Source organism: Silurus meridionalis, chromosome 23, assembly GCF_014805685.1.
Source record: "Silurus meridionalis isolate SWU-2019-XX chromosome 23, ASM1480568v1, whole genome shotgun sequence".
In the NCBI taxonomy this organism is placed as follows: Eukaryota; Metazoa; Chordata; class Actinopteri; order Siluriformes; family Siluridae; genus Silurus; species Silurus meridionalis.
The window spans coordinates 6,278,980-6,302,844 of NC_060906.1; the positions used below are offsets into that span (position 1 = coordinate 6,278,980).

The following is a 23,865-nucleotide window of genomic DNA, read 5'->3' on the forward strand; positions in this document are numbered from 1 at the left end:
TGATGATGAAAAATCACCTTGAAAAGAAAGAAAAAAAAAAAACATTGAAACACTGTAAACATTAAGTGAACCTCCCCTCCTAGATACATTTCAATTCAATGAATCAGAATCAGAATCAGAATCAGGTTTATTGGCCAAGTGTGTTGACACACACAAGGAATTTGGTTCCAGCTGTTTGTTACTCTCAAAAGTACAGACATAAATAAAAAACCTATACATGACAAAACAGACACAACAAGACAAAAACATACTATACAAGACAATACAGACATACAGACAATATGAGACCGTATAGACAGTGTGAGTAATAAATAGGGGTACAGACCAGTAATGTACATAAAGTGTGGGAGTGCATGGTAGTGCAAATGACAGTATTGTGTGCCAGGTATGATGAAAGAGTTTACTATAAAACTTATTACTTAAAGCAATAGTGTGTGTAACATATACAGATAATGTGATGAGAGACAGTTCTGTGCAGTACTCATAGATATGAGCAGGGAATATAATTATGGTCAGTTGTTAGTGAGGGTGATTGCTTGGGGAAAGAAACTGTTCCTGTGTCTGGCAGTCTTAGTGAACAAAGTTCTGTAGCGCCTGCCAGAAGGGAGGAGCTGAAAGATGTTGTGTCCAGGGTGTGAAGGGTCATTAATGATTTTTCCTGCCCGGTTTCTGGTTCTTGTATGGTACAAGTCCTGGAGAGTGGGCAGGGGGCACCAATGATTTTTCAGCTGTTTTAACAGTTTTCTGCAGTCTGTTTCTGTCCTGTTTTGTTGCTGCTCCAAACCAGATGGTGATTGATGAGCACAGGACAGATTCAATGACTGCAGTGTAGAACTGTATCAACAGCTCCTGTGGCAAACTGTACTTCCTTAATTGCCTTAGAAAGTACATCCTCTGCTGGGCCTTTTTCAGAATCGAGTTTATGTTTGATTCCCATTTCAGGTCTTGGGAAATGGTAGTGCCCAGAAACTTGAAGTTCTCCACAGGTGACACAGGAATGTTGGATATTGTGAGGGGGAGTAGTGTTGAAGGACGTTTCCTAAAGTCCACTATCATCTCCACAGTTTTCAGTGTGTTTAGCTCAAGGTTGTTCTGACTGCACCATAGCACCAGCTGCCTCACCTCCTGCTTATATGCAGACTCGTCACCATCTTGGATTAGTCCAATGAGCGTAGTGTCATCTGCAAATTTTAGGAGTTTGACAGTTGGGTCACTTGATATGCAGTCATTCGTATAAAGGGAGAATAGCAGTGGGGAAAGGACACACCCCTGAGGAGCACCAGTGCTGACTGTCCGAATACCGGAGGTAACACCTCCCAGTCTCACCTGTTGTTTCCTGCCCGTCAGGAAGCTGGTGATCCATTGACAGATGGCAGGGGGTATAGTAAGGTTTAGGAGTTTGGAGTGGAGGATTTCCGGAATTATTGTATTGAAAGCCGAACTAAAGTCAACAAACAAAATCCGGGCATATGTTCCTGAACAGTCAAGCTGTTGCAGAATGTAGTTTAGCCCCATGTTGACTGCGTCATCCACCGATCTGTTTGCTCGGTATGCAAACTGTAGGGGATCCAGCAGCTGTTCTGTCACCTTCTTTAGATGGGCCAATACTAGCTTTTCAAAGGTCTTCATGACGACAGATGTCAGAGCGACAGGCCTGTAGTCATTCAGTCCAGTAATGGAGGCTTTCTTGGGGACTGGGATGATTGTGGAGAGTTTAAAGCAGGAGGGGACCTCACACAACTCCAGTGATCTGTTAAAGATAGAGGTGAAAATGGGAGCCAGTTGGTCAGCACATGCTTTGAGACAGGAGGGGGAGACACCGTCTGGGCCGGGAGCCTTCCTTGTCTTCTGTCTCTGAAAGAGCCGATACACATCCTTTTCACAAATCGTGAGCGCAACTTGAGTGCTGGAAGGAGTTGTATAAGAGGAATCCAGAGGTGTGATGGGGGCAGACATTGGGCTGGGTTGGATGAGAGGTGTGAAAATATTGTTCTCAAACCTGCAGTAGAAGGTGTTGAGGTCGTCAGCCAGGTCTTTGTTTGCTTCAGTGGGGAGGGGTGGTCTCCTGTAGTTTGTGATATTTTGCAGGCCTTTCCACACTGATGCAGGGTCGTTAGCTGAAAACCTGCTTTTCAGCTTTTCAGAGTAGCTTCTTTTGGCTAATCTGATCTCTTTTGTCAGTTGGTTCCTGGCCTGCTTGTACAGTGCTTTGTCCTCCCCTCTGTATGCATCTTCCTTGGCATGTCGAAGTTTTTTCAGTTTGGCTGTGAACCATGGCTTGTTGTTACTGTACTTGCAGAAGGTTTTGGTTGGCACACACACATGTCTTCACAAAAACTGATGTAGGATGTCACAGTGTCAGTCAGCTCATCCAGGCTGTCAGTTCCAGCCTCAAAGACACTCCAATCAGTGCAGTCAAAGCAGTCTTGTAGTTCCTGCTTTGCCTCGCTGGTCCATCTCTTCACTGTTTTGACTACAGGCTTAACAGATTTTAGTTTCTGCCTGTATGTTGGAATAAGATGAACCAAGCAGTGATCAGAGTTCCCTAAAGCTGCCCGGGGTACAGAGTGATACGAGTCCTTAAGAACGGTGTAGCAATGATCCAGTGTGTTTTTCCCTCTTGTCGGACAGTTAATATGTTGCCTGTATTTTGGAAGTTCTAGTGTTAGTTTTGCTCTGTTAAAGTCTCCAAGGATAATAAAAAGAGAATCCGGATGTTTTTGCTCCAAGCGGATATTTGGTTTGCCAGGTTTTGCAGTGCATCATTCACGTTGGCCTGAGGTGGGATGTAAACTCCGGTCAGAATGAATGAGGAAAATTCCTTGTGAGTAAAACGGTTTACAGTTTATTACCAGTGATTCCAAGTTTGGGCTGCAGTATTTATCCAGCACTGTGACATCTGTACACCAACGTTCGTTAATGTAGAAGCAGATTCCGCCGCCTTCGTTTTGCCCGATAGCTCCGTTATGCGATCCGCTCGGTGTAAGTGAAAGCCCGAGAGAAGTAATCCGCTGTCCGGGATTGAGCGACTGAGCCAAGTTTCAGTAAAACAGAGAGCCGCGGAGCATGCAAAATCTTTGTTTGTTCCGTTAAGAAGAGTTAGTTCGTCCATTTTGTTCGGCAGTGAGCGGAGGTTCGCCAGGTGAATCGACGGGAGCGCAGTTCTAAATCCCCTCTGTCGTAGCTTCACTAGCGCGCCAGCGTGCTTCCCCCGCCGGCGTCTCCTCCATGTGCCATAGAGAGTGGCTGCTGCTCCAACTAAGATCTCCAAATAACTTTCCGGGTTTGTAAAAATTGTTGAAAAAGTGTCTGGAGTGAACTCCCCGATGTTAAGCAATTCTTCTTTAGTGTAAGTTATTAGGGTAGGGTAACTAAACACACAGACAATAAACAAAAAGAAAGAGAGTACAAGAGAGAGTCGTGCCGAGGCAGCCATCCGCGGCGCCATCTTGTATTTGGCTATGTGCTATTTGTAGTTGGAATGTGCCAAGAAGTTAAAAGAAAAAAAAAGAAATCTAATTAGCTTGATTTAGCTGAGCTCCTCAACATCACAGCTGATTATATATGATTATCTGAGGAAGTCAATCATTTCAATATTTTTTGTAGTAGCCGAAAAAAAAAAAAAAAAAAAAAGCATGCCTGAGATACACAGTGATCTGCATTTCTTGAGGGCAAATGAAAAAACATGTACATGTAGCAAGGTAATTGTGTATTTACATATATGACTATCATACACATAGTAGTTTATTTAGTACTGCCCTGACATAATATATCACATAATATATTTCTACACATTCTACAACATTACTAACTCCATTTAATAAAATGACCTAGTTCAAAAGGTTTAGATACCCCAAAATGCTTAATTCTCTCTAATGTTACATAAAAGATGAACATTCTGTTTTGTTGTTCATGAGTCTCATTTCATTTGAGACATTAAAGAAAATCCACCAAGTCCTGAACATGCTTTGAATTTCCAGCATCCAAATTTCTGACCATAACCCTCATCTTTTAACACTAATGACAATAAGACTCAAACAACTATTACCCAAGTCTCTGAAATGTCCACATTATTTAAAGACAATCTCCAAATGATACAGTCAGTGGTAGAAAGGGGCTAAAAATGCAGAACATGTCAAAAGGCAGATAATGTGCAAGGACTGGGTTAATTTTTATAAGTTTTAAGTTTCAGATTAAACAAGACATGTGAACAATAATTACAAAACAGAAATGCTCATGATTTATGTAATATTGTACACTATTCAGCATCTAGTGTATCGAAACTTTTAAACTAAATTTTTGTAAACTGATTTATTAATCTGTTGTGGAAAATATGTAAAAACTTATACTTACCACATACAATGTGTCACAGGCAGGTTTTCCAACTCTACATCCTTTGCGAGGCTTGTCTCTTCTACATAATGAAGGAGCTAGTCTTTCTCATCAAAATAGGAGAGAAGTAGAAGAATCATGTCTTTCACATCCTCAGAGCAACCATTTCTCTGTCCTCTCAAAACATGTAATTTTGTGATAGCCTGTAAGACATGCTTGTTCTTGGTTGCACAAACATTCCTCATGAAGTTCAACAGCCTATTTCCTTTTCTGTCAATGCTGTTCAGGAAGGTCTCTAAGTGGCATCCTTGTGAGGTCTTTAAAATGCACTTCCATTCCACTTTCCTGAAACAAAAATGGCCAGTCATCAGTGAGGATTTTCATGTCTGTTCCTTTGTTGATATCTTTTCGTTGACTGTAGTATGTAGACTTCATAAGAACCTTCACTTCCTCCTCATTCCAGTCAGTTGTTTGTGACAGACTCCTCATCTTCTCTTTTTTCAACTGCTGACTTTCAGCAGTTTCACTGAGGGGCATAAATCAAACTTCCCAATTAATGCAGCCGTATGTATCCTGGACTGCAGCTCTTTTTTCAGGTGTGACTTCCTCAGTGTCACATTCCTCTGTATTATGAACGCGCTTTTTTATTTTTGGTGTGCTGGTCCTTCTTGCATTTTCGACCCTGGCTTGAAATTGTTTGACCAAGGAGTAGTATCCAGGACCAATCACACACTCTTCAATCACATCTTGCAAAGAATTTGGATATTTAGCAACCATTTTTTTGGCGACCTCAGTTAAATTCTTCCTACTTGGACAAGTACAAACTTTCATCATTGCCGCAACAACAATCCTCACCATTTCCCTACGCAACCGAGGAGTTGGTCTTTTCTGTCTCTCAAGTGCCTGCATTAATTCCACAGGAAACTTATTCCATGGGACTTCTTCAAAGCTGTCCACCCAGTTTACACTAGGAGGGGAGGTGTTGGGAGATGAGCATGAAGAACTCTGGGACAGAAAAGATCCCGGATTTTAACAGACTGTTTGCTTTGGGGTTTCGGAAATTTGTGCTGTAAAAAATAAAAAAGGTCACTTGTACGTACTTAGTTGGACAAGGAATAGTTCAACCAAAATGAAAAATATCACTGTTTATTGCCCTATTGTTATTCCAAAGCAGGCACTTATTTAAAATGACAAGATTGTCTTTACAGTTGAACAATTATTTTAATGATCACAATCATTTGTTTGCTTTACTGTTACTGTATAATAAACAGAACATAAAGTGTATTAAAAAGAACAAATAACAAAAAGTAATAAAAGTAATTGTTACTTTTAATAACAAAAATTATGTCTGAACATTAAAGAGAGAGTTCACCCCAAAATTTAGATTGTCATTATTTACTACCATTTATAGTTGGAAGAATGTCAGTAGGCAAACAGACCTCATCCCTGCTTGGTTACTGACATTCTTCCAACTATCTTCTTGTGTGTTTATCAGAACAAATAAATGTATACAGGTTTGGAAAAAACTGAGGGTGAGTAACTAATGACAATTTTAATTTTGGGGTCAACTATCCCTTTAAGGCTTTTGTCCAAATACATCGACTTACTGGTCTCCTTTAGAACAGAAATAAATTTCCTGGCTTGAATGGGCCTCAGTACAGCTGCCAGATCTGATTCCTCAAGAAATCTGAAATCACTTTGGGTCTCCACTCCAAGTGATTTTAAGGTGTCCTCAAGAGATTTTTTGGTTGTGATTGGAAGGTCAGGTAATACAGCATCAATGGCATTGCTGATGTTTGAAATGTTTAGCTCTGATTCACCCATTTCTGAAAAACAATAAAAAAAATTTTTTTTACATAAATAAACCAAAAGGTATGAGAAAATACTGATCAACAATCATGTTCAGTGTGACATCACACTGTGCTTTAATGGAATTACCCTTTTTTCATTCATCATATATGATGTTAAAGGATAGAAATCTGCCAGATCATTGATTTTCATACAATGCATTATTTCAGTCTGATGTTTTAATTCATGCAAATGGTATTCAGGAATGAACTGTGCCACATACTTTCTCAGCAGAAAATGAACAACTTCATCTTTTATTAGAATAAGTACAAGTTCTCCAAACTCTATTAAATTCATATTATGTGTTACAAGAAACTGGCCTTGTTTGTATAACGTACCCCTGTACCTTACTTCTGCTGAGACTTTGGTATTGTTCTCTGTAAATCCAAACTGCCTCACTGCATCTTTAACAGAACCACCATACAGCTCCGGGTAAAATGCAGTGCTGTTTTTTACCCTCAAAATTAGATCACACATAGACCCTTCTGACAGATAGGCCTGGTACATTTGACGTCTTTCAGAGAGAGTGAAGCACAGGTTTTTAAAATTCTTTAAGTTCCTAGCACATCGTTTAAAGTAACTTTGCTTACTCTCAAAGCGCATTGTCCACAACCTGATCAAAGGACTAAACTTTAAAATCAGTGCAGGATAGTGTCGCAAGTAGTGATGCTTAGGCTTTAGTCTATGTCCTGGAAAGAGAGAGAATCTACAAGCAAGATATTCTTGGATAAGAACATCAAGGTATGCAACCTCTGGCAAAGAAATTTTCTGGGCACAAAATCATCTCCACAATGTCTTTTAGCTGAAGGATCAACTGCCAAACATCATCCATGGGCTCTTTTACCTTGTCACATATGATCACAGGAAGAAGTCTTAAAAAGTTCCAGTTCGGAATAACCTGACCAGAAAGCTTTACTCCATTGGAGCTCACTGCACATGGCTTACTCAATGCATCAGATTCACTGTATTTAAATTGCTTAATGCGTCTATTTAGAATTGAATAGGTGAACCACTTTTTCTGCTTGATGAAGTTCTTCAGGAAAAGGGATAAATCATAGGAAAGAAAACCCTCAAATGGCCTAAACAAGGTGGCAGGCCAGGCATGCAAACATTGAAGTAATTCAATGAATTAAAAATTGACTCAGATGTTATACCTTCAATGTTTTGTTGTCCCTTAGACTGTAAAACAGCTACTGCAGAATTGTAGTTTTCAGGAGTGCGCTGAGGCCCACATGCATTTGGATCTGTTTGAAAATCCCTTCGTGATATCCGGCAATACCTGCAGAAATATTCAGAAACACTAAAATTTTCTGTGAATCCACCGATACTATGAGACCCCAAAATTGTCCCCTGCAATGCAAAAAACTGTCCCTTTAATGTTTTCCTCTGCCACAGTTATTCCATTGTCTTCCAGGTCTTTCAAGTCTGCAATTAGCCTTGAGAAAACTTTGTCATGTCCAAAGTGTTTGAAGTCTTTTTCTCGACAAAGCATTACAAGTGACATGCGGTCTGTACTTGATCTTATATCTTCTTCTTCTTCTTCTTCTTCTTCTTCTTTCGGCTGCTCCCATTAGGGGTCACCACAGCGGATCATCCGTCTCCATACCACCCTGTCCTCTACATCTGCCTCTTTTACACCAACTACCTGCATGTCTTCCCTCACCACATCCATGAACCTCCTCCTTGGTCTTCCTCTTTTCCTCCTACCTGGTGGCTCCATCCTCAGCATTCTTCTACCAATATAATTTATGTCCCTCCTCTGCACATGTCCAAACCATCTCAATCTCGCCTCCTCACCTTGTCACCAAAACATCCTACATGCGCTGTCCTCTAATAAACTCATTTCTAATCTTATCCATCCTCGTCACTCCCAACGAAAACCTCATCATCTTTAGCTCTGCTACCTCCAGCTCCACCTCCTGTCTTTTACTCAATGCCACTGTCTCTAAACCATACAACATCGCAGGTCTCACCACAGTCCTATAAACTTTCCTTTCAATTTTGCAGATACCCTACTATCACAAATCACTCCTGTCACTCTTCTCCACCCACTCCACCCTGCCTGCACTCTTTTCTTCACTTCTAACACACTCTCCATTACTTTGCACTGTTGAACCCAGGTACCTGAATTCCTCCACCTTCTGAAGCTCTTCTCCCTGCAACCGCACCACTCCACTGCCCTCCCTCTCATTCACACACATGTACTCTGTCTTACTCCTACTGAGTTTCATTCCCCTTCTCTCCAGTGCATATCTCCACCTCTCCAGGCTCTTCTCAACCTGCTCCCTACTCTCACAACAAATCACAATATCATCTGCAAACATCATAGTCCAGGGAGACTCCTGTCTGACCTCGTCCGTCAACCTGTCCATCACCACTGCAAACAGGAAAGGGCTCAGGGCCGATCCTTGATGCAGTCCAACCTTCACTCTAAACCAGTCTGTCGTACCTGCTGCACACTTCACTGCCGTCACACTGTCCTCATACATGTCCTGCACCACCCTTACATACTTCTCGACACACCTGACTTCCTCATACAGTACCACAACTCCTCTCTTGGCACCCTGTCGTCGCCTTCTCTAAATCCACAAATACACAATGCAATTCCTTCTGTCCTTCTCTATACTTCTCCATCAACATTCTCAAAGCAAATATGGCATCTGTGGTGCTCTTCCTCGGCATGAAACCATACTGTTGCTCACAGATGGTCACCTCTTCTCTCAGCCTGGCTTCCACTACTCTTTCCCATAACTTCATGGTGTGACTGATCAACTTAATACCCCTGTAGTTACTGCAGGTCTGCACATCTCCTTTATGCTTAAAGATCGGTACCAGCACACTCTTTCTCCATTCCTCAGGCATCTTCTCACCTTCCAAAATCCTGTTAAACAATCTGGTCAAAACCCCACTGCCATCTCTCCTAAACATCTCCACGCTTCCACCGGTATGTCATCTGGTCCAACCGACTTTCCACTCTTCATCCTCTTAATCGCTGCTCTCACTTCCTCCTTACTAATCTTATCTACATCCTGCTTCACCATCTCCACATCATCCAACCTTCTCTCTCTGATTTTCCTCATTCATCAGCTGCTCAAAATACTCCCTCCACCTTCTCAACACACTCTCCTCACTAGTCAACACATTTCCTCTCCATCCTTTACTGCTCTAACTTGCAGTACATCCTTTCCAGCTCGGTCCCTCTGCCTGGCCAATCGGTACAAATCCTTTTCTCCTTCCTTAGTGTCCAACCTCTCATACAGCTCCTCATATGCCTTTTCCTTGGCTTTCGCCACATCCTCTTAACCTGCTGCCGCATCTCCTTGTACTCCTGCCTACTTTTCTCATCACTCTGTCTATCCCACTTCTGTTTTGCCAACCTCTTTCTCCTTATGCTCTCCTGCACTTCCTCATTCCACCACCACGTCTCCTTGTCTTCCTTTCTATTTCCAGATGTCACACCAAGTACTTTTCTAGCTGCCTCCCTCATCACTCCTGCAGTAGTTGCCCAATCATCCAACACCTCCTTAACACCACTGAGCCTCTCTCTGACCTCTTCCCTGAACCTCACACTACACTCTTCCTCCTTCAGTTTCCACCATCTTATTCTTCTTTCAGTCCTCACTCTCCTCCTCTTCATCCTCGCCTCCAAAACCATCCTACAGACCACCATCCTATGCTGTCTAGCTACACTGTCCCCTGCCAACACCTTACAGTCGCCAATCTCCTTCAGGTTGCATCTCCTGCATAGCACATAGTCCACCTGTGTGCACCTTCCTCCACTCTTATCGTCACCCTATGATCCTCCTTCTTCTTAAAATACGTGTTCACCACTGCCATTTCCATCCTTTTAGCAAAATCTACCACCATCTGCCCTTCCACATTCCTCTCCTTAAAACCATACCTACCCATCACCTCCTCATCACCTCTGTTCCCTTCACCCACATGCCCATTAAAGTCCGCCCCAATCACTAACCGTTCTTTCCTAGGTACACCATCTACCACTTCATCTAATTCACTCCAGAATCTTTCCTTCTCCTCCATCTCACAGCCAACTTGTGGAGCATAGGCACTGATGACATTTATCATCATCCTTCAACTTCCACCTTCACAATCATCACCCTATCAGAAACTCTCTTCACCTCCACTACACTCTTACTGTATTCTTCCTTCAGAATCACCCCTACACCATTTCTCTTTCCATCCACACCATGATAAAACAGTTTAAATCCACCTCCAATGTTCCTGGCCTTACTCCCTTTCCACTTGGTCTCCTGAACACACAGCATATCTACCTTTCTCCTCTCCATCATATCAGCTACCTCTCCCTTTACCAGTCATAGTACCAACATTTAAAGTACCAACCCGAACCTCCACTCTCCTACACTTCTCCTTTCCTGCCGTCTCTGTAGGCGTCTTCCTCCTCTCCTTCTCCTCCTTCGCCAACAGTAGCCCAATTTCCACCGGTACCCTGTCGGCTAACGATACCTGTGGCGGTCGTTGTTAACCCGGGCCTCGACCGATCCGGTATGAAATTCTCATTTGTGATCCGCATATTTGATTTGGCACGTGTTTTACGCTGGATGCCCTTCCTAACGCAACCCTCCCCATTTACCCGGGCTTGGGACCGGCACTAAGAATGCACTGGCTTGTGCATCCATAATGGCTGGGTTGTACTTGATCTTATATGAGGTGGTAAATTAGCCAGAGACAGATATACAGCTAGAACTTTGTGCTTGCTTTTTGCTGAACCTAGTGGGTTCACCACCTCAAAAGAATCTTGATATAGAATTATTTTGAGACATGATGGGTTTTGAGAAAATAACTGGGTTTTGTATACCTGACCATCACTGACATCACAAAGAACATCAGTGCACGGTAAGCATTTATCCTGTGCAGCACAATTCCGCCATAAGTCAGACTCCAATAAACATCTCAAAGTGTCTTTCAACGGAACATAGTAGGCAAACCTCTGCGACCTTGTTTCATCTATTCCTAAGTATAACTTTACAGGTTCTGTGTATCTGAACATTTTTTTTAAAAGCCTTTGTTCTTGAAAAATTGGTTCTCATTGGTCCTTCATGACTAATGCTAAATAGGTCAGATTCCTTCATGACATTACATATTCTACCAATGTGCTCATCTGTTAACTCAAAATCACTTTTCAGAAATGTACTCAATTTATTCAAAGTATATGTCTGTCCTAGTTCGTGTATGTTCTGCATCTCTTCAACAATATTTTGTATAATTGATGCTGGCAGAATAAACTGCCCTTGTAATTTCAAGTAGAAAAGACAAATATTTCTGAGAAACAGGTCATTGAAATTTCCACCTTCATCAGTCTCACTCAATCTCTCTGTAGGGCCTGTAACTAAAGGTCCCGTTTCAAGATACGGAGAAACTGTCTCCTTATAAAGATCACTAATGCTGTCCATGGAACACTCTCTGTGTTTCCTGGACATGTGGGATGTAAACGATGACTTTACAGTGAACGTGTTGTCGCATCCCGTCACCGGACAAGTTACAACACGCCCTTCAAGGATATGTTCCTTTAAGTGAGCTATTAGTGATTTGATATCGCGACACTGGTGCTGGCATAAAGTAATATTACACGTTAACACTGTAAGGACATTTGCAGTAGCAACATGTGAATCCATGTTATGTTTACAATAAAAATGAGCCTTAAATGCCCCGTATGAACGAAACGTTTCATTGCAATCTGTAGCGGCGCACTTGAACACACCTCGTGGTTCATTACGGTGAAGTTTGACATGTAAAACATGCTAGCGAAGGGTTTGTAATGATATTCCGCAGAAATAACAGCTAAACATTTTAACCAGGTGAACAAACACACACTCTACTGCTGTTTTAAACACCTAAATAATGTTTCACATTCCGGGCTGGAGTCAAGTCGGACTATATGCGCTGCCTAGACTCATGTTTAAATCCACACACTGATTAAAACAGTTTAATCCAATGTGCCCATACACATGTATCTTAAGGAATATTTTTACCTATTTGTAGTTCAGCTCCGACAATAATTCGAAAGAATCGCCATTTGGCCACTGCTCAAATGCGAGAAAGCGAACGCTGCCGTGTGCTCCGACCAATCAGTGTTCAGCCAATCAAATTCTTTGCACACTGGCGCCAAGGCGCAACGTTTATCATGATTGGATGATGCATAACGGTTACTTTTTCAAATGCTTATTACATTTTTCCTTCTTTAAAACAAACTCCTGAGAACAGAGACAAAACAGATTTCAGAAATTTCTATCACACAACATGAAAACTGTAAAATCACTGTTATTTAAAGCAAAACAACATTTTAGTTTTCAAAATCAAAGTGTCAAGGTGGACATTAAGCTTTTTAGGCAGACTGTGTAAGCATACAATTTTTTTTAGAAGTCGGCATATTGCAACTTTACATAGACAAAGATGATTTTATCAAACATATGTAATAATTATTTATGTCCTCTGTCCTGCATTGTGGTTTTCAATTGCACACTGCACAGAGGTGTCAAATATGTTTATGTATTTGTAATAAGATTAGGAGGGCAATTCAATGAAACAACCTTACAATAAAAAAAATTAAGTTTTCACCAAAGATATTTTCACATTTATGACATGTTTATTTCCCTTTTGTAATATAGAATATAATATAATTATAAGAATATAATTTTTTTATGGTAACTAATACAGTATATTGTAAATTTTACTGCAATAAACTGTGTTTTTATATGTTTTTAACTATTAAATTTAAGGTCTTACTCTGTAAAACTAATTAGTTTTTTACTGTAAATTCTACTGTTATTGCAAGTTTTGTGAAATACGGTTCTATCCTGTAGCATTTATACAGTATTTTACTCTTAAATTTACGGACATTTTTTTACAATGTAGTGTGCAGCCAACAGCTCACCTGCTCAGTAATGAAGTTGTTTTTTTGAAGAAAATCAGCCCAGCTCAGTTTAGAGTCCTTCCTTTTGGCTCTAAAGTGAAAAAAAACACAGCAATGACTTGAACAAAAAATAACCTTTTTCAACTAGTATGACACTTTCCGTTTTTCAGTCATATTCTATAGAAGATCTCACAGCTCACCATGTGTTTGCAGAGAAGGTGCAATATTTCTGCAAATAATATGCCGGCTCTTGCCACAGGAAGTAGTGGTTTGCTAAATTCACTGGAATTCACAAGAAATCAACAATTAAAATCTAAAAAGGAGGAATCTAAAAGAGATTCCTCCTTCCCGAAGCACAGGATTAACGAGCTCCGCTATGTACTGCCATACATAAGGAATGTCAATCGCCATATCATCTGCTATCTCGAGGGTTTCTGAGAACCTGTGTAAACAAGGAGAGGTAGAAAATGGGGGAAAAGAGAGCAAAAGAAACACAGACAAAAGTCTTATTAAAGGATTCTGATTCTCTTATAAAATTGTCTGAAAATGACCAAATGTAAACGCAAGCGTATTCATAATAATGCTAACAATAACCCCATTGGGTGTAAATATGTCATCAAGCAGTGGACATCTCATGACGCAGACAGTAGTGTCTCTGGCGCCAGTGGGAGACGGAGCTGTGTGGTGCAGGAATGTCACTCACCCTTTAAAAAACTGAGATGTGGAGAGGATCCCAGCCTGCAGCAGCTGATGGAACAGATGACCCACGTGGTCACGTGTGATCTGGTTTCACTCCAGCGTGGTCTCCACACCCACCGAACAAAACGTACTGCATCCCGCCCTGGTCCAGTTCCTCCACGCAATGCAAGACCTCCTGCACACGAACCCACCACCATTATGTGACGCAGTAACAAGATAATAACCGATGTGTATTCAACTAAATGTGATCATAAGACACTGCATGAGATCATTACTTTGTAATCATTTATGTGTAGAAACTCCTCAATAATGGATTTAGAGAGTTTCTCCATTTCCTCCTCTGATAGCGCAGGCTTGTGTGTAGTCGAGTCTGGCACTGCGTCGAGTTTTACTGAAACACAAGAGACATGATGTGTCATGACTAAAAATGCTCATGCATTAAACTGAATTGAGTTTCAAGAACAACACCTACAATCACAACTTGCTTTGAGTTTTTTCACAACATGAACACAGGAGAGAGCTGAAAAAGGAAAATGTTTGTTCATTGCAGCCGTTCTTCCAGTTCATTTGAATTTTACAAATATTTTTATTTTTAACATAAATAAGCCGCACCTGTCTATAAGCCACACCTGTCTACACTAATGTACTTTACACAGGCTTTAATGAAAGACATGTTACACGGTGTAACGGGTGAAATATGTTGCGCTTCCTTTAGGAGCATAGCGGTATTTTGGGAAAAGACCAACACTGCATTCTTCCGCTATTACTGCGTGTGTGGAGAGCGAGGAATATGTCCTTATTATTTTCTGATGCTCATTTCTTAGTTTCTTTGACTAACCCATAACGCTGTTGCCAACAAAAATAAAAAAGCACGAGTTTTGGAAAGCTGTCTGTGTTTATATGATTTCTGTTGTAACTGGAGTTAGTGAGCTCTCCCTTCACCCAGACTCAACATGTTACAACGGCTTGTATCTAAACAGTAGCCTACAAAGAAAGTCATTGTTCACTGTCTTCCTCCTTCCTTTCACAACTACTGTGGTACTTTGACCTACGAGTGCATTAATGTACGAGTTTTCCGAGGTACAAGCGGTCACTCAGTCGATTTTTTTTTTGTAGTCAACACCATTTAACATGCACAACAGTTTAACAATTTGCAATACGTCTTATTTAAAACATGTTGGAAAATGCTGGACTACACGTTTAATTTAGTCAAATTGTAAAAGATTGTGACCAATTAAAATCCAGTGCAGGGACAGCGACGAGCCCTAAACTCACCTCTCTGAGCGATTGGGAGTCGTCAGGACGAGGAGCCGTGTCTGTTTCGGCTCATCGATGGTGAATAGAGCAGAAGCTGGAACCTCTGGGGGCACGTGCACAGGCTCTGTTTTATCTGGCTTTGGTGTGACGGCTTGTGCAGGACTGGGATCAGCTGAAGAGGTAGACTTTTCAATGCCATCTAATGCAGCAGATTTTACTGAATAACTCTCAAGCTGTTCATTTGTAGACAACAGAGACAGTAGCACATAAATCACAGACTAGACAAGTCAAAAAATAAAAATAAAAATAAATATATATTGGGACTTACCTGGTTTCAAGTCGGCAGGAGCAGGTGGGCCCTGAGCTCTGTCCACATTATAGACACGCTCATTTTCCACCACTTGGTTCAGTTGCTGGGATTTAAGGTGGAAAGCGTGAGGATAATGAGACTTTGGACATAAAATAGAAAGAGAAAAAGGGAAAACAGAGTGCACACATGAGTAAAAAATAGTGGAAAAGGGAAATGGTAATACAGGTAAATATAAGGAGGAAGGCTGGTGAGCTATTAGCCAGAAGAATCTGCTTTCTCTATGAATGCGTGTGTGACTGTTACCTTCAAAGGCATAGAGACGGAAAAGACATTTCCCACTGGCAGAGTGGGCTTCTGACTCCTGCCAGCTTCTGAAATGATCTCCTCCGTGATGTCCTTGTTGTCCTGGTTAGGATCTCGGACGACGATCTTAATGGGAAATAAATAGCACATGATCAGAGATAAATAGGTTCATTACTCAGTAAATGAACCAGTACTGAAACAAAGAGTAAGCACACGCACCGTTTTCCTATTGCTCTTGGTAGATGGATGTTGCTGCAGTGGAGGGACCATTGGGAATGGAGTCTGGTTGTACACGGCCTGATCATTATAGTGTAACATCCCTGCAGCCGACACTAATAAGAACAGTATCAGTTTCAATTAAAGACCAACATGTAAGCTGTGAGGATCATAACATCCTACAAGAAAACCAGCCTTTTTGTAAGGATGGACTGAGTACTGCTGAGGAGGCACCACATGTACTGGAGCACTGTAATAATAAGTCCACTGCCAAATCTTTCAATCGGACTGATTTTATTTAGAATGACAGGATCGCGGGTTCCTGCGCAGCAACATCGAGAACACGAGCACCAGGAAAACAGCGAGTGTGCACCTTACCTCTGGCTCCGGTAGCGCGGACATGCCGGACGATGGAATCTCCAAGAATCACAGAGAGACCTCCTCGACCGGGGCTTGGCTCGTGTCTTCCGCTGCTGCAGCATCCAGGGTCCGTGGTGCACCAGTGCTGGAGTGAATGATACCTGGGCGGGCCGCGTTGTAGGTGCGCTGGACCTGGGCAGAGAAACACTGCTGTGCACTTTAATTAAAGTTAATTCTTTAAGAAAAAAGCTTGTTCACGTGAAAGAAAATTGTCAATGATTTTCTTTGGTTTTAAAGTAGGAAAAGTTTAGTAAAAACCTACCGTAATTTCCGGACTATTAAGTGCACCCAAATATATATATATATATATATATATATATATATATATATATATATATATATATACATAAAATAAATAATAAGCCGCACCCACTGAATTTGACAAAGATGTTTATTTTGAACATAAATAAGCTGCACCTGTCTATTAGCCGTAAATGAACTTTACACAGGCTTTAATGAAAGACAGTGTCTGTTACACGGCTTGTATCTAAACAGTAGCCTTATTTTAAATTGTTTCCAGTGAAACTATAAAATATAGGTGCTGTCTGGGTCACATTATAAATGAAACACAAACAGTAAGAATAATTACATCTGGTCTTCCTGCACATAAATGTCTTTATTTAAACACTTCTTTATCATACAGTACTGTTTAATCTTCCACTTCATTTTAAAAGTGTTCGATGTCCAGTAGATGGCAGTAATGTTCTACTAAACTTTAGCTCCCTCTAGCGGTATCACGATGAATTACACTGTACTACACTTTTAGAGGGAATTTTACATAAAATGTTGCTTTTTTAAATAAACCAAGTTATAAACAAACAAATTACCCACTTCGAATTACAAATACCACAAATCCCTAAATTCTACACAACTATAGAGTCAAATATTGTTAAAACGTATGTTTTAAAAAAATGAGATGGTACAAAATCTCGGATCTCTGGAAACCCAGACATTCTTACACTATTTATAACTTTTAGAATAGACTTTAAATCAGAATATTAAAAAATAAAAGAATATTTTTATATACATGCAATCTTAAATAACAATTTTTTTACTGTCCACTTTTTCTTTTCCTTTTTTATTTCTTGTAAACAAAGCTCAGTTAGCACGAGCTGTAAAGAGCTGCATTCCACTTCCTGCCAGGTGCGTCACAGTGCACGTCACGTCATGAGGTTGTTCATCATTCATGGTGAGATGTTCAGCTCTGCATAGATCACTTTCTAAATGTGTGAGAGATCAGTGGAAAGATTTTGGGCCCTGGATAAAAGAATGTAAGGAAACAACACGCTGGGAACCGAACCTCAGACCCCACTGTAATGTAGAACACAGACACACTGTATGACATTAAATCAGTTCACATTTATTAACAACATCCCGACTTCCCAAGCCATGGCATAATGACACCAGACTCTTTCTCCAAATAATTATAGAGGATCCTCACATACACAAAGCTTCTGTGTCTAAACTGCAGTTTGTACAACAGGTAAACTTCTTGGGGCATCTGATATCAGAACAATGTAAAACTTTGAAGGAAAAAAAAAAGAGGCAGGCGGTGATTGAGAGGCAGTGATTGAATGCTCTCTGTAATGAAGAGACATTAGACATGATTGAAATTTAAAATCTTTATTTCTTTAAATAAAACTTTAAATTAGAATTTATTATAAATTTAAGATGGTGAAACAACATGCACACTAAAGTAGATGAAACGTTCGAATTTCACCATCTTCCTCTATTCCTGAATCATTTTCCATCTCTTCAAGTTGCTTAAACAGATCCTCGAAGCTGTCGATGTCAAAGACTGGTACAGAATCCAGGAGCTCTGTGCTGTTGTGGGGGTCTTCAGAATGTACAAAGTTTTAGAGATAAATCACCATTATGATCTTTGTGACTCGGTCTGATGACAAAGGAAGCTGATTTGCGTAATGCATTTGATGACGGCTGGGGGAACGCGCTGTGTGCTGTTTTTCCTCCATGATTCCAAAGTCTTCAGAGCTGCTTCAGGGTTGCTGGGTGCCAGATCATGAATGGCATAGATGACTGAGAGCTGCACTTCCCATGGCATACCTGCACACAACATCCAATACAAAATTAGGACTTGCTGAAGCACAAAACTAAAAATCTGAGAATAAAGATAAAGGTCGATAAAAACATCTTTATTTGATGCTTTAGAAATACCTTTTGAGAGTTGTTGTGTTACAAACTGATTCATGCTTTTTGCCAGAACTTGAAATGACATTGGCAGGTTCTCCTTAAGTCCTAGTTGACCAAGTCGCCCTGTTTGGGAAGAACAAAGACCACGAGTGAAAAGCTGAAGAATCTAGAAATAATGTGAGATGTTGCTCTGAAACAGGATTTACAGTAAACTTACCAAGTAGCCTGAAAACTGCTGCTACACAGACGTCTCGGAACGGTGTTTGCTCTGTTCTTGCTTGCCTCAGCCAAGTGTTCAGGATCAGCCAAAGATCCTTCCTAGTAAATAAAAAAGAGGAGAAATGGATATGTTGAGGGTCTTTGTGGTGGTTATGGATCAGCCATTGTGGGTATACGATTAATTATGAGTTTATACAAGAATGGGAACTTGCAATGTTTCAAACAACCACTAGAACTTTGACCCTTAATGGAAAAAGTCAGGAATAAGAACTAGGTCCTAAAGGTAATGATGCTTTATAATGTACTTTACACCACTGAGAAAGCCGGGGGCAGAGCACTGGATCAGCCATGACTACTCACCCCTGGAGCACAGAGAGTTAAGGGTCTTGCTTAAGGGCCTAAAAGTGGAACTTGGTGATTCCGGGGCTTGAACCCCCGACCTTCCAATCAGTAATCCAGAGCTTCACCACTGAGTTGCCACTTCCTAAAAAAAGTCCCTCTCATGGTGAAACACTTACAGCTAAATTTACAGAATTCTCTCTGACTGTCTGAACACTGATCCTGGAAACTTCATTTATAAATGCAAAATAGAAATTTCCTCACAGAAACATCACTATATCAACAATTATCCAGTTTTTCACTCTGAGATCTTATTGTGTTAAAGATAAGATATAAAAATGGCACCTAAATATCAACTTTGCGACCGAAATCCTCTCAGCGCTGATGTTATAGAGAAAAAATCGGTAATTTCTGATCATTTGATTCAAGTATTTAAAAGCTGAGAATGAAATATGTTGATGTTTTGCATTCAGTACCGGATAATATTGGTAATGGTCCAAGTCCAGCCCAGTTGTGCACACAGAAGATCCAGGCTGAAGATGTAGTTCCAGGTAGCAGGGCAGAGATCATAACCATACCAGCTGTTCTCCAGGAACCTCAGACTGCTGTCTTCCAGAAAAGACTTCAGGGTGCTGGTGATCATATTGTAGATGTTTCCTGGAGGCTCCTGGCGGCAAAAAAATGCATCATTATTTAATACCCAGTGCAATAAAACACTGTTTAACTGACAGCATAGTTCAACATAAATGTACAAAGAATTTGTCCCACTAGAGTACACTGATACTTGGAAATCAAAAGTAGATTAAGAAGGCAGTAAAATACATGAAAAGTCCAGTTGAAAAAGATGCTTGATGACAGTTCTGGCCTGCCAGTAATAAACATTGACACTGAGAGGAATACTAAAGATCAACAACTTACCTCATCCCAGTGCAGATAGTTGCTGAGCAAGTAAAATATCTTTCCTTTGCTTTCCGGTTGCTCACTACATGAATCGATCGGCATAAAGAACTTTCATGGGACAAAATACTCGCCATGCTGTGATCATGACCATAATCACTTTGGGGCTTCAAGAAAGTCTGCAAAGCAACAAAACAACAGGATGTAAATACACTGTATAAAAGAAATACATTGGATAGATAAAGTCAACACACTTGTATGAAATTGCAGGTTTTTAAATATAAGATGGAAATAACAACATAAATAATATAAATATGCAAGCCAGTGATTCAGTCAGTAACCAAAACCATGTGGGAAAACACCATACTGACAGTGAAGCATAGTGGGTTTAACATAATGCTTTGGGGCTGCTGGTCAAAACGCTGAAAGAAAGCTGAGGAATTTCAATTTCAACATGACAATGACCCAAAGCACACATCAAATTAAACAAAGACGTGGCTTCAGAAAAGGAGAATCAAAGTTCTGGAATGTTCCAGCCAGGAAATTTTTTGCAAAGAAGTGTGGGATAAAATTCCCAATTGTAGATTTGTTTTTTGTTTGTTGTTAGATCACATTAAAGATTTGTTAGATCACACAATTGACTTCTCTGTATAAGTGACTAGATCATTTTAGTAGATAAGTAATGATATATAGTATAATCTCACCTTCTTTAAGGAGTCTGTAGGCGAGACCATGTGCTTTGTGAGAGTCTCCTCTCTGTTGACACACGCCTACATAAACCCTACAGAGAGACTGCAGGAGGTCATGTCCCATAATCTTTCTCTCCACCTTGATCTTCTCCAAAATCTCAGACAGAAACGTCTCTGCTAAGGACTAAATAAGACGGAAGAAAATAATTATTTGATATATACAACTAGACCAGGTTTAGGAAAACCTAGAGTCAGAATTTGCCAGGACCAGTGAATTATGGATCGACTTTAAAACATTTTAAACTCAAATCCACAGCTAAAGAATAAAGTGTTTAAATCACATGCACACTAAATAAAACAGAAGATAAGAACTGACCTCGTTTACACAAAACTCAGAAATGACGTGTTTCTCTTCATCTCTCAGAACAGGAAGTTCACTTGTTCCTGTGAGAAGTGCATGAATCCTGTCTGTAGGTAAAACATCAGAACAGGACTTTTGTAGTGTTTCTAATGCACTGGAGATGAGAGATTGTGTTGTGTGTTGTGTTTGTAGGATCAGGTGAAGCAGCATCAAGTCGAGGCTTTTGAGCTTTCCTGGGTGGTGACATGTCTGATCCAGGTCTCTTTGCTGTGGGTTTGGGTCTGTATGAATATAAAATAAAACATGTACAATAAAATAAACAATAAAACAAAGCTGCGTGTTTGATTTCTGCCTAATGAATATAACTTTCAATCTGATCATCTGATCATTTGAGGGAAATGTACAAATAGCTTTAGCACAAGTGTACAGTGGAACCCACTTATCTCGACCTCGGTGAACTCGCCAACCCTATTAGGTCAATGTTTTTGAAGTGGAACCGCCAAATTCTCGCTTTGTCTTAGCATTTTTAATTGGTTAAGTCGATTCTTTTATGTCGCTGAACCCTAATATCTCGAGCACAAGGGGAAAAATTTGCCACTGAACGTCGGTTATCTCGATCAGCACTGTGCAGCCGCAGAAGAACAACGACCGCTGTGATCCAACATATACCAACAATAACGGATGGTGAGAGTGTGAAAGTGAGGGGTTTAAATAGGAGCTGGTGATGATGCTAAACGAGTCCCAGGTGTGCGTGATTGAAGCCGGAGCTTCAGAGAAAGCGGAGGTTTGACAGCCGCCAAAGGGGCGTGGCAGGTGGTTTCCTGACAGTTAACAAACATGTATGTAAATTTTTATAGCATGCCTTCATCAAACAAATCGCGCAACGCTGTTGTGTAAAAAAAACTCCAAAAACACGTGCATGCACATTCTCATTTATTAACGCACATCATGCACATAAAGACATTTCAAGCATGTTAATATACTACCGCCATATTGTTTTTCGTTTATCTCCATCATCGGTTATCTCGACCTTTTTGGCATCCCTAGGCCCTCGACATAACCGGGTTCCACTGTAGTATAAATCTGTATCTCCTCTAGAAAATAGTTTATAACATGTCACATCTAAATACCTTTGTCAGCTTCCTGCTCGTTCTCAGTCTGCGTGGAGGAGCACTTTTTCTCTGCAATGACAAACAATTTATTACAGTCAAAGCAAATACCTTCTACATCAACATCTACAGAAACTCAGAGAGATTTCAGTGTTACCTTTGTTCAACTCATTTCCCTGTTTGAAGAGTTTTTCCTGTTGAGGTTTAAAAACCAAAATAACATTTAGTTTTATTTAGTCACAATTCTCACTTCAGTTCAATGACGTCTGCGTCTGTAATCAAAAGAAAGTACCTCGATTAAGCAGATGCTTTTCTCAAGCTACTGATTGTGTACTTCAGGACTCGGATTTCCAGATTTTGTCTGGTGTTCACTTCTGTAAAATAATTTACAAAATGAAATGAAAAGGTGCTCAGATCACATTATCACATGATATGCTCATTAAATAGAACTGAATCATGCAGTAATAATCAACTTGTACTTTCTTACACACTAAACGGAGAAATATCAAAACTTTACACACCTTGAAGTGCCAGAAGCTGTTTTTCAACACTGACATTTCTGTGGAAAATAAACATTCAGATAAAACATTATATATTATATGATTATATGACATATTACATATTAAATGCGGGCCCTTGATGGCAGCTTAGTGGAGATGAGATTTAAACTCATGAACTTTTGATCATAATTCCAACATCTTAACCACTGTGCTACTTCTTCCATCATGCAGGTCTCTGTGTACATGTTTCGAGACAATCAGAATAGAGATTTGAAGTAAGCTTTGGGGTCAAATTTAAACAACAAAAAAAGTACTTGTGAGTTTTGGTATTCTGCATCTTCAGAGTCTTCGTGGCCTGAAGCTTCGACTGGCTTATGCTTGTGTTCTCCATTTCTGTAGGTCTTTTCTAGTCTTTACTTCTAGAGAGTTTGCTGAATCTGGAGAAATAGAAAACAGCTTTAATTACAAATCCTTCAATAAAGTATTTTCATTTCTCATAACAATATCTGAACGATCAGTGTTTCTACAGCGTATTTTCTCCTTTTTTTGCAGATTATCCAAAAGGTAACTGTATCAGAAAAATAAAGACGGTTTTTGTACACATTTTCGAGGTGTTATGGAGGGGGCGTGGTTTGGGGCGAGGTGTTATGGAGGGGGCGTGGCGCACGCAGCTCAGCTCCTGAGCGATGTTGGGTTTTGCCGGTTGGTCTTTATGAATGCTGATGGGACGTGTTTACTCACTGGAGGATCCTTCTGCTTCTAGATCCTTCTATGCTAGCTTGAGCATGCTTCCCAGATGTTCTGTGTGAACATGTGACTAACACGTGACTAGCGATGAACCCGCAATCATTAATGAAAGGAGTGAAACTAAAGATCAGGTTTGTGAACATGAACTTGTAGAGTAACTTACACTTGTAGAGTAACTTTAGTGTGTTTCTTCTGAAATGGATCACGGTTGGTTGCGTAATAGTGAAATGTACTGCTCTATAGGTTGTGTTTATTCTGCAGGCTGCTGCTGAGTGTTCCAGCTTTTAAGCACACAGAGCGGCGCACTGTGACGCCACAAGGACGTCAACATTTGTTATTGCATCACGTGCTCATTGCATAGTATACAGTGATGAGGGAACACGGTTGTGTGCAGTATTTAATTAGAGTAGGAAGGATAAAGGGAAGGTCCAGATGTGCTCCACCATTCACAGAGGCACTGAAGGAAGCATTGTGTAGAGGAAGGTGAAAGGTTAAAATGGACAGTGGAGAAACTTGGATGTACCTGTTCCAGACTGTGTTCTAGACTACAACAGGGTTATACAAATGATTCAGTCA

At 40.4% G+C, this 23,865-nt stretch overlaps 1 protein-coding gene and 4 long non-coding RNA genes across 5 annotated transcripts; all 5 read right to left on the reverse strand.

The window, feature by feature from the left end:
* Positions 1-13,433: 13,433 nt before the first annotated feature.
* LOC124376861 lies at positions 13,434-13,889 on the reverse strand. The gene is made up of 2 exons (XR_006923921.1): positions 13,776-13,889; positions 13,434-13,514 (listed from the first exon to the last, which is right to left on the reverse strand). It is a non-coding gene; the product is annotated as an uncharacterized LOC124376861 (long non-coding RNA).
* Positions 13,890-18,009: 4,120 nt separating this feature from the next.
* On the reverse strand, positions 18,010-19,976 carry LOC124376832 (little elongation complex subunit 1-like). Its single transcript, XM_046836123.1, has 5 exons — positions 19,905-19,976; positions 19,463-19,653; positions 18,646-18,746; positions 18,453-18,551; positions 18,010-18,341 (listed from the first exon to the last, which is right to left on the reverse strand). Exons 2-5 carry the CDS (start codon positions 19,627-19,629, stop codon positions 18,151-18,153), a joined length of 558 nt encoding a protein of 185 aa, XP_046692079.1. The 5' UTR covers positions 19,630-19,653; positions 19,905-19,976; the 3' UTR covers positions 18,010-18,150.
* Positions 19,977-20,045: 69 nt separating this feature from the next.
* On the reverse strand, positions 20,046-20,985 carry LOC124376888. Its single transcript, XR_006923968.1, has 3 exons — positions 20,949-20,985; positions 20,588-20,756; positions 20,046-20,062 (listed from the first exon to the last, which is right to left on the reverse strand). It is a non-coding gene; the product is annotated as an uncharacterized LOC124376888 (long non-coding RNA).
* Positions 20,986-22,012: 1,027 nt separating this feature from the next.
* On the reverse strand, positions 22,013-22,359 carry LOC124376883. The gene is made up of 3 exons (XR_006923963.1): positions 22,335-22,359; positions 22,200-22,236; positions 22,013-22,114 (listed from the first exon to the last, which is right to left on the reverse strand). It is a non-coding gene; the product is annotated as an uncharacterized LOC124376883 (long non-coding RNA).
* On the reverse strand, positions 22,359-23,018 carry LOC124376909. The gene is made up of 3 exons (XR_006923992.1): positions 22,857-23,018; positions 22,564-22,601; positions 22,359-22,416 (listed from the first exon to the last, which is right to left on the reverse strand). It is a non-coding gene; the product is annotated as an uncharacterized LOC124376909 (long non-coding RNA).
* Positions 23,019-23,865: the final 847 nt, after the last annotated feature.

Excerpts from the sequence above, each read along its gene's own strand:
- LOC124376832 (XM_046836123.1), bottom strand. The coding sequence starts at position 19,629 with ATGATCACCAGCACCCTGAAGTCTTTTCTGGAAGACAGCAGTCTGAGG. Across the intron at positions 18,747-19,462 it reads ACCATTACCAATATTATCCG|GAAGGATCTTTGGCTGATCC; the intron begins GTACTGAATGCA and ends TTTATTTACTAG. Across the intron at positions 18,342-18,452 it reads AACACAACAACTCTCAAAAG|GTATGCCATGGGAAGTGCAG; the intron begins GTATTTCTAAAG and ends TGTTGTGTGCAG.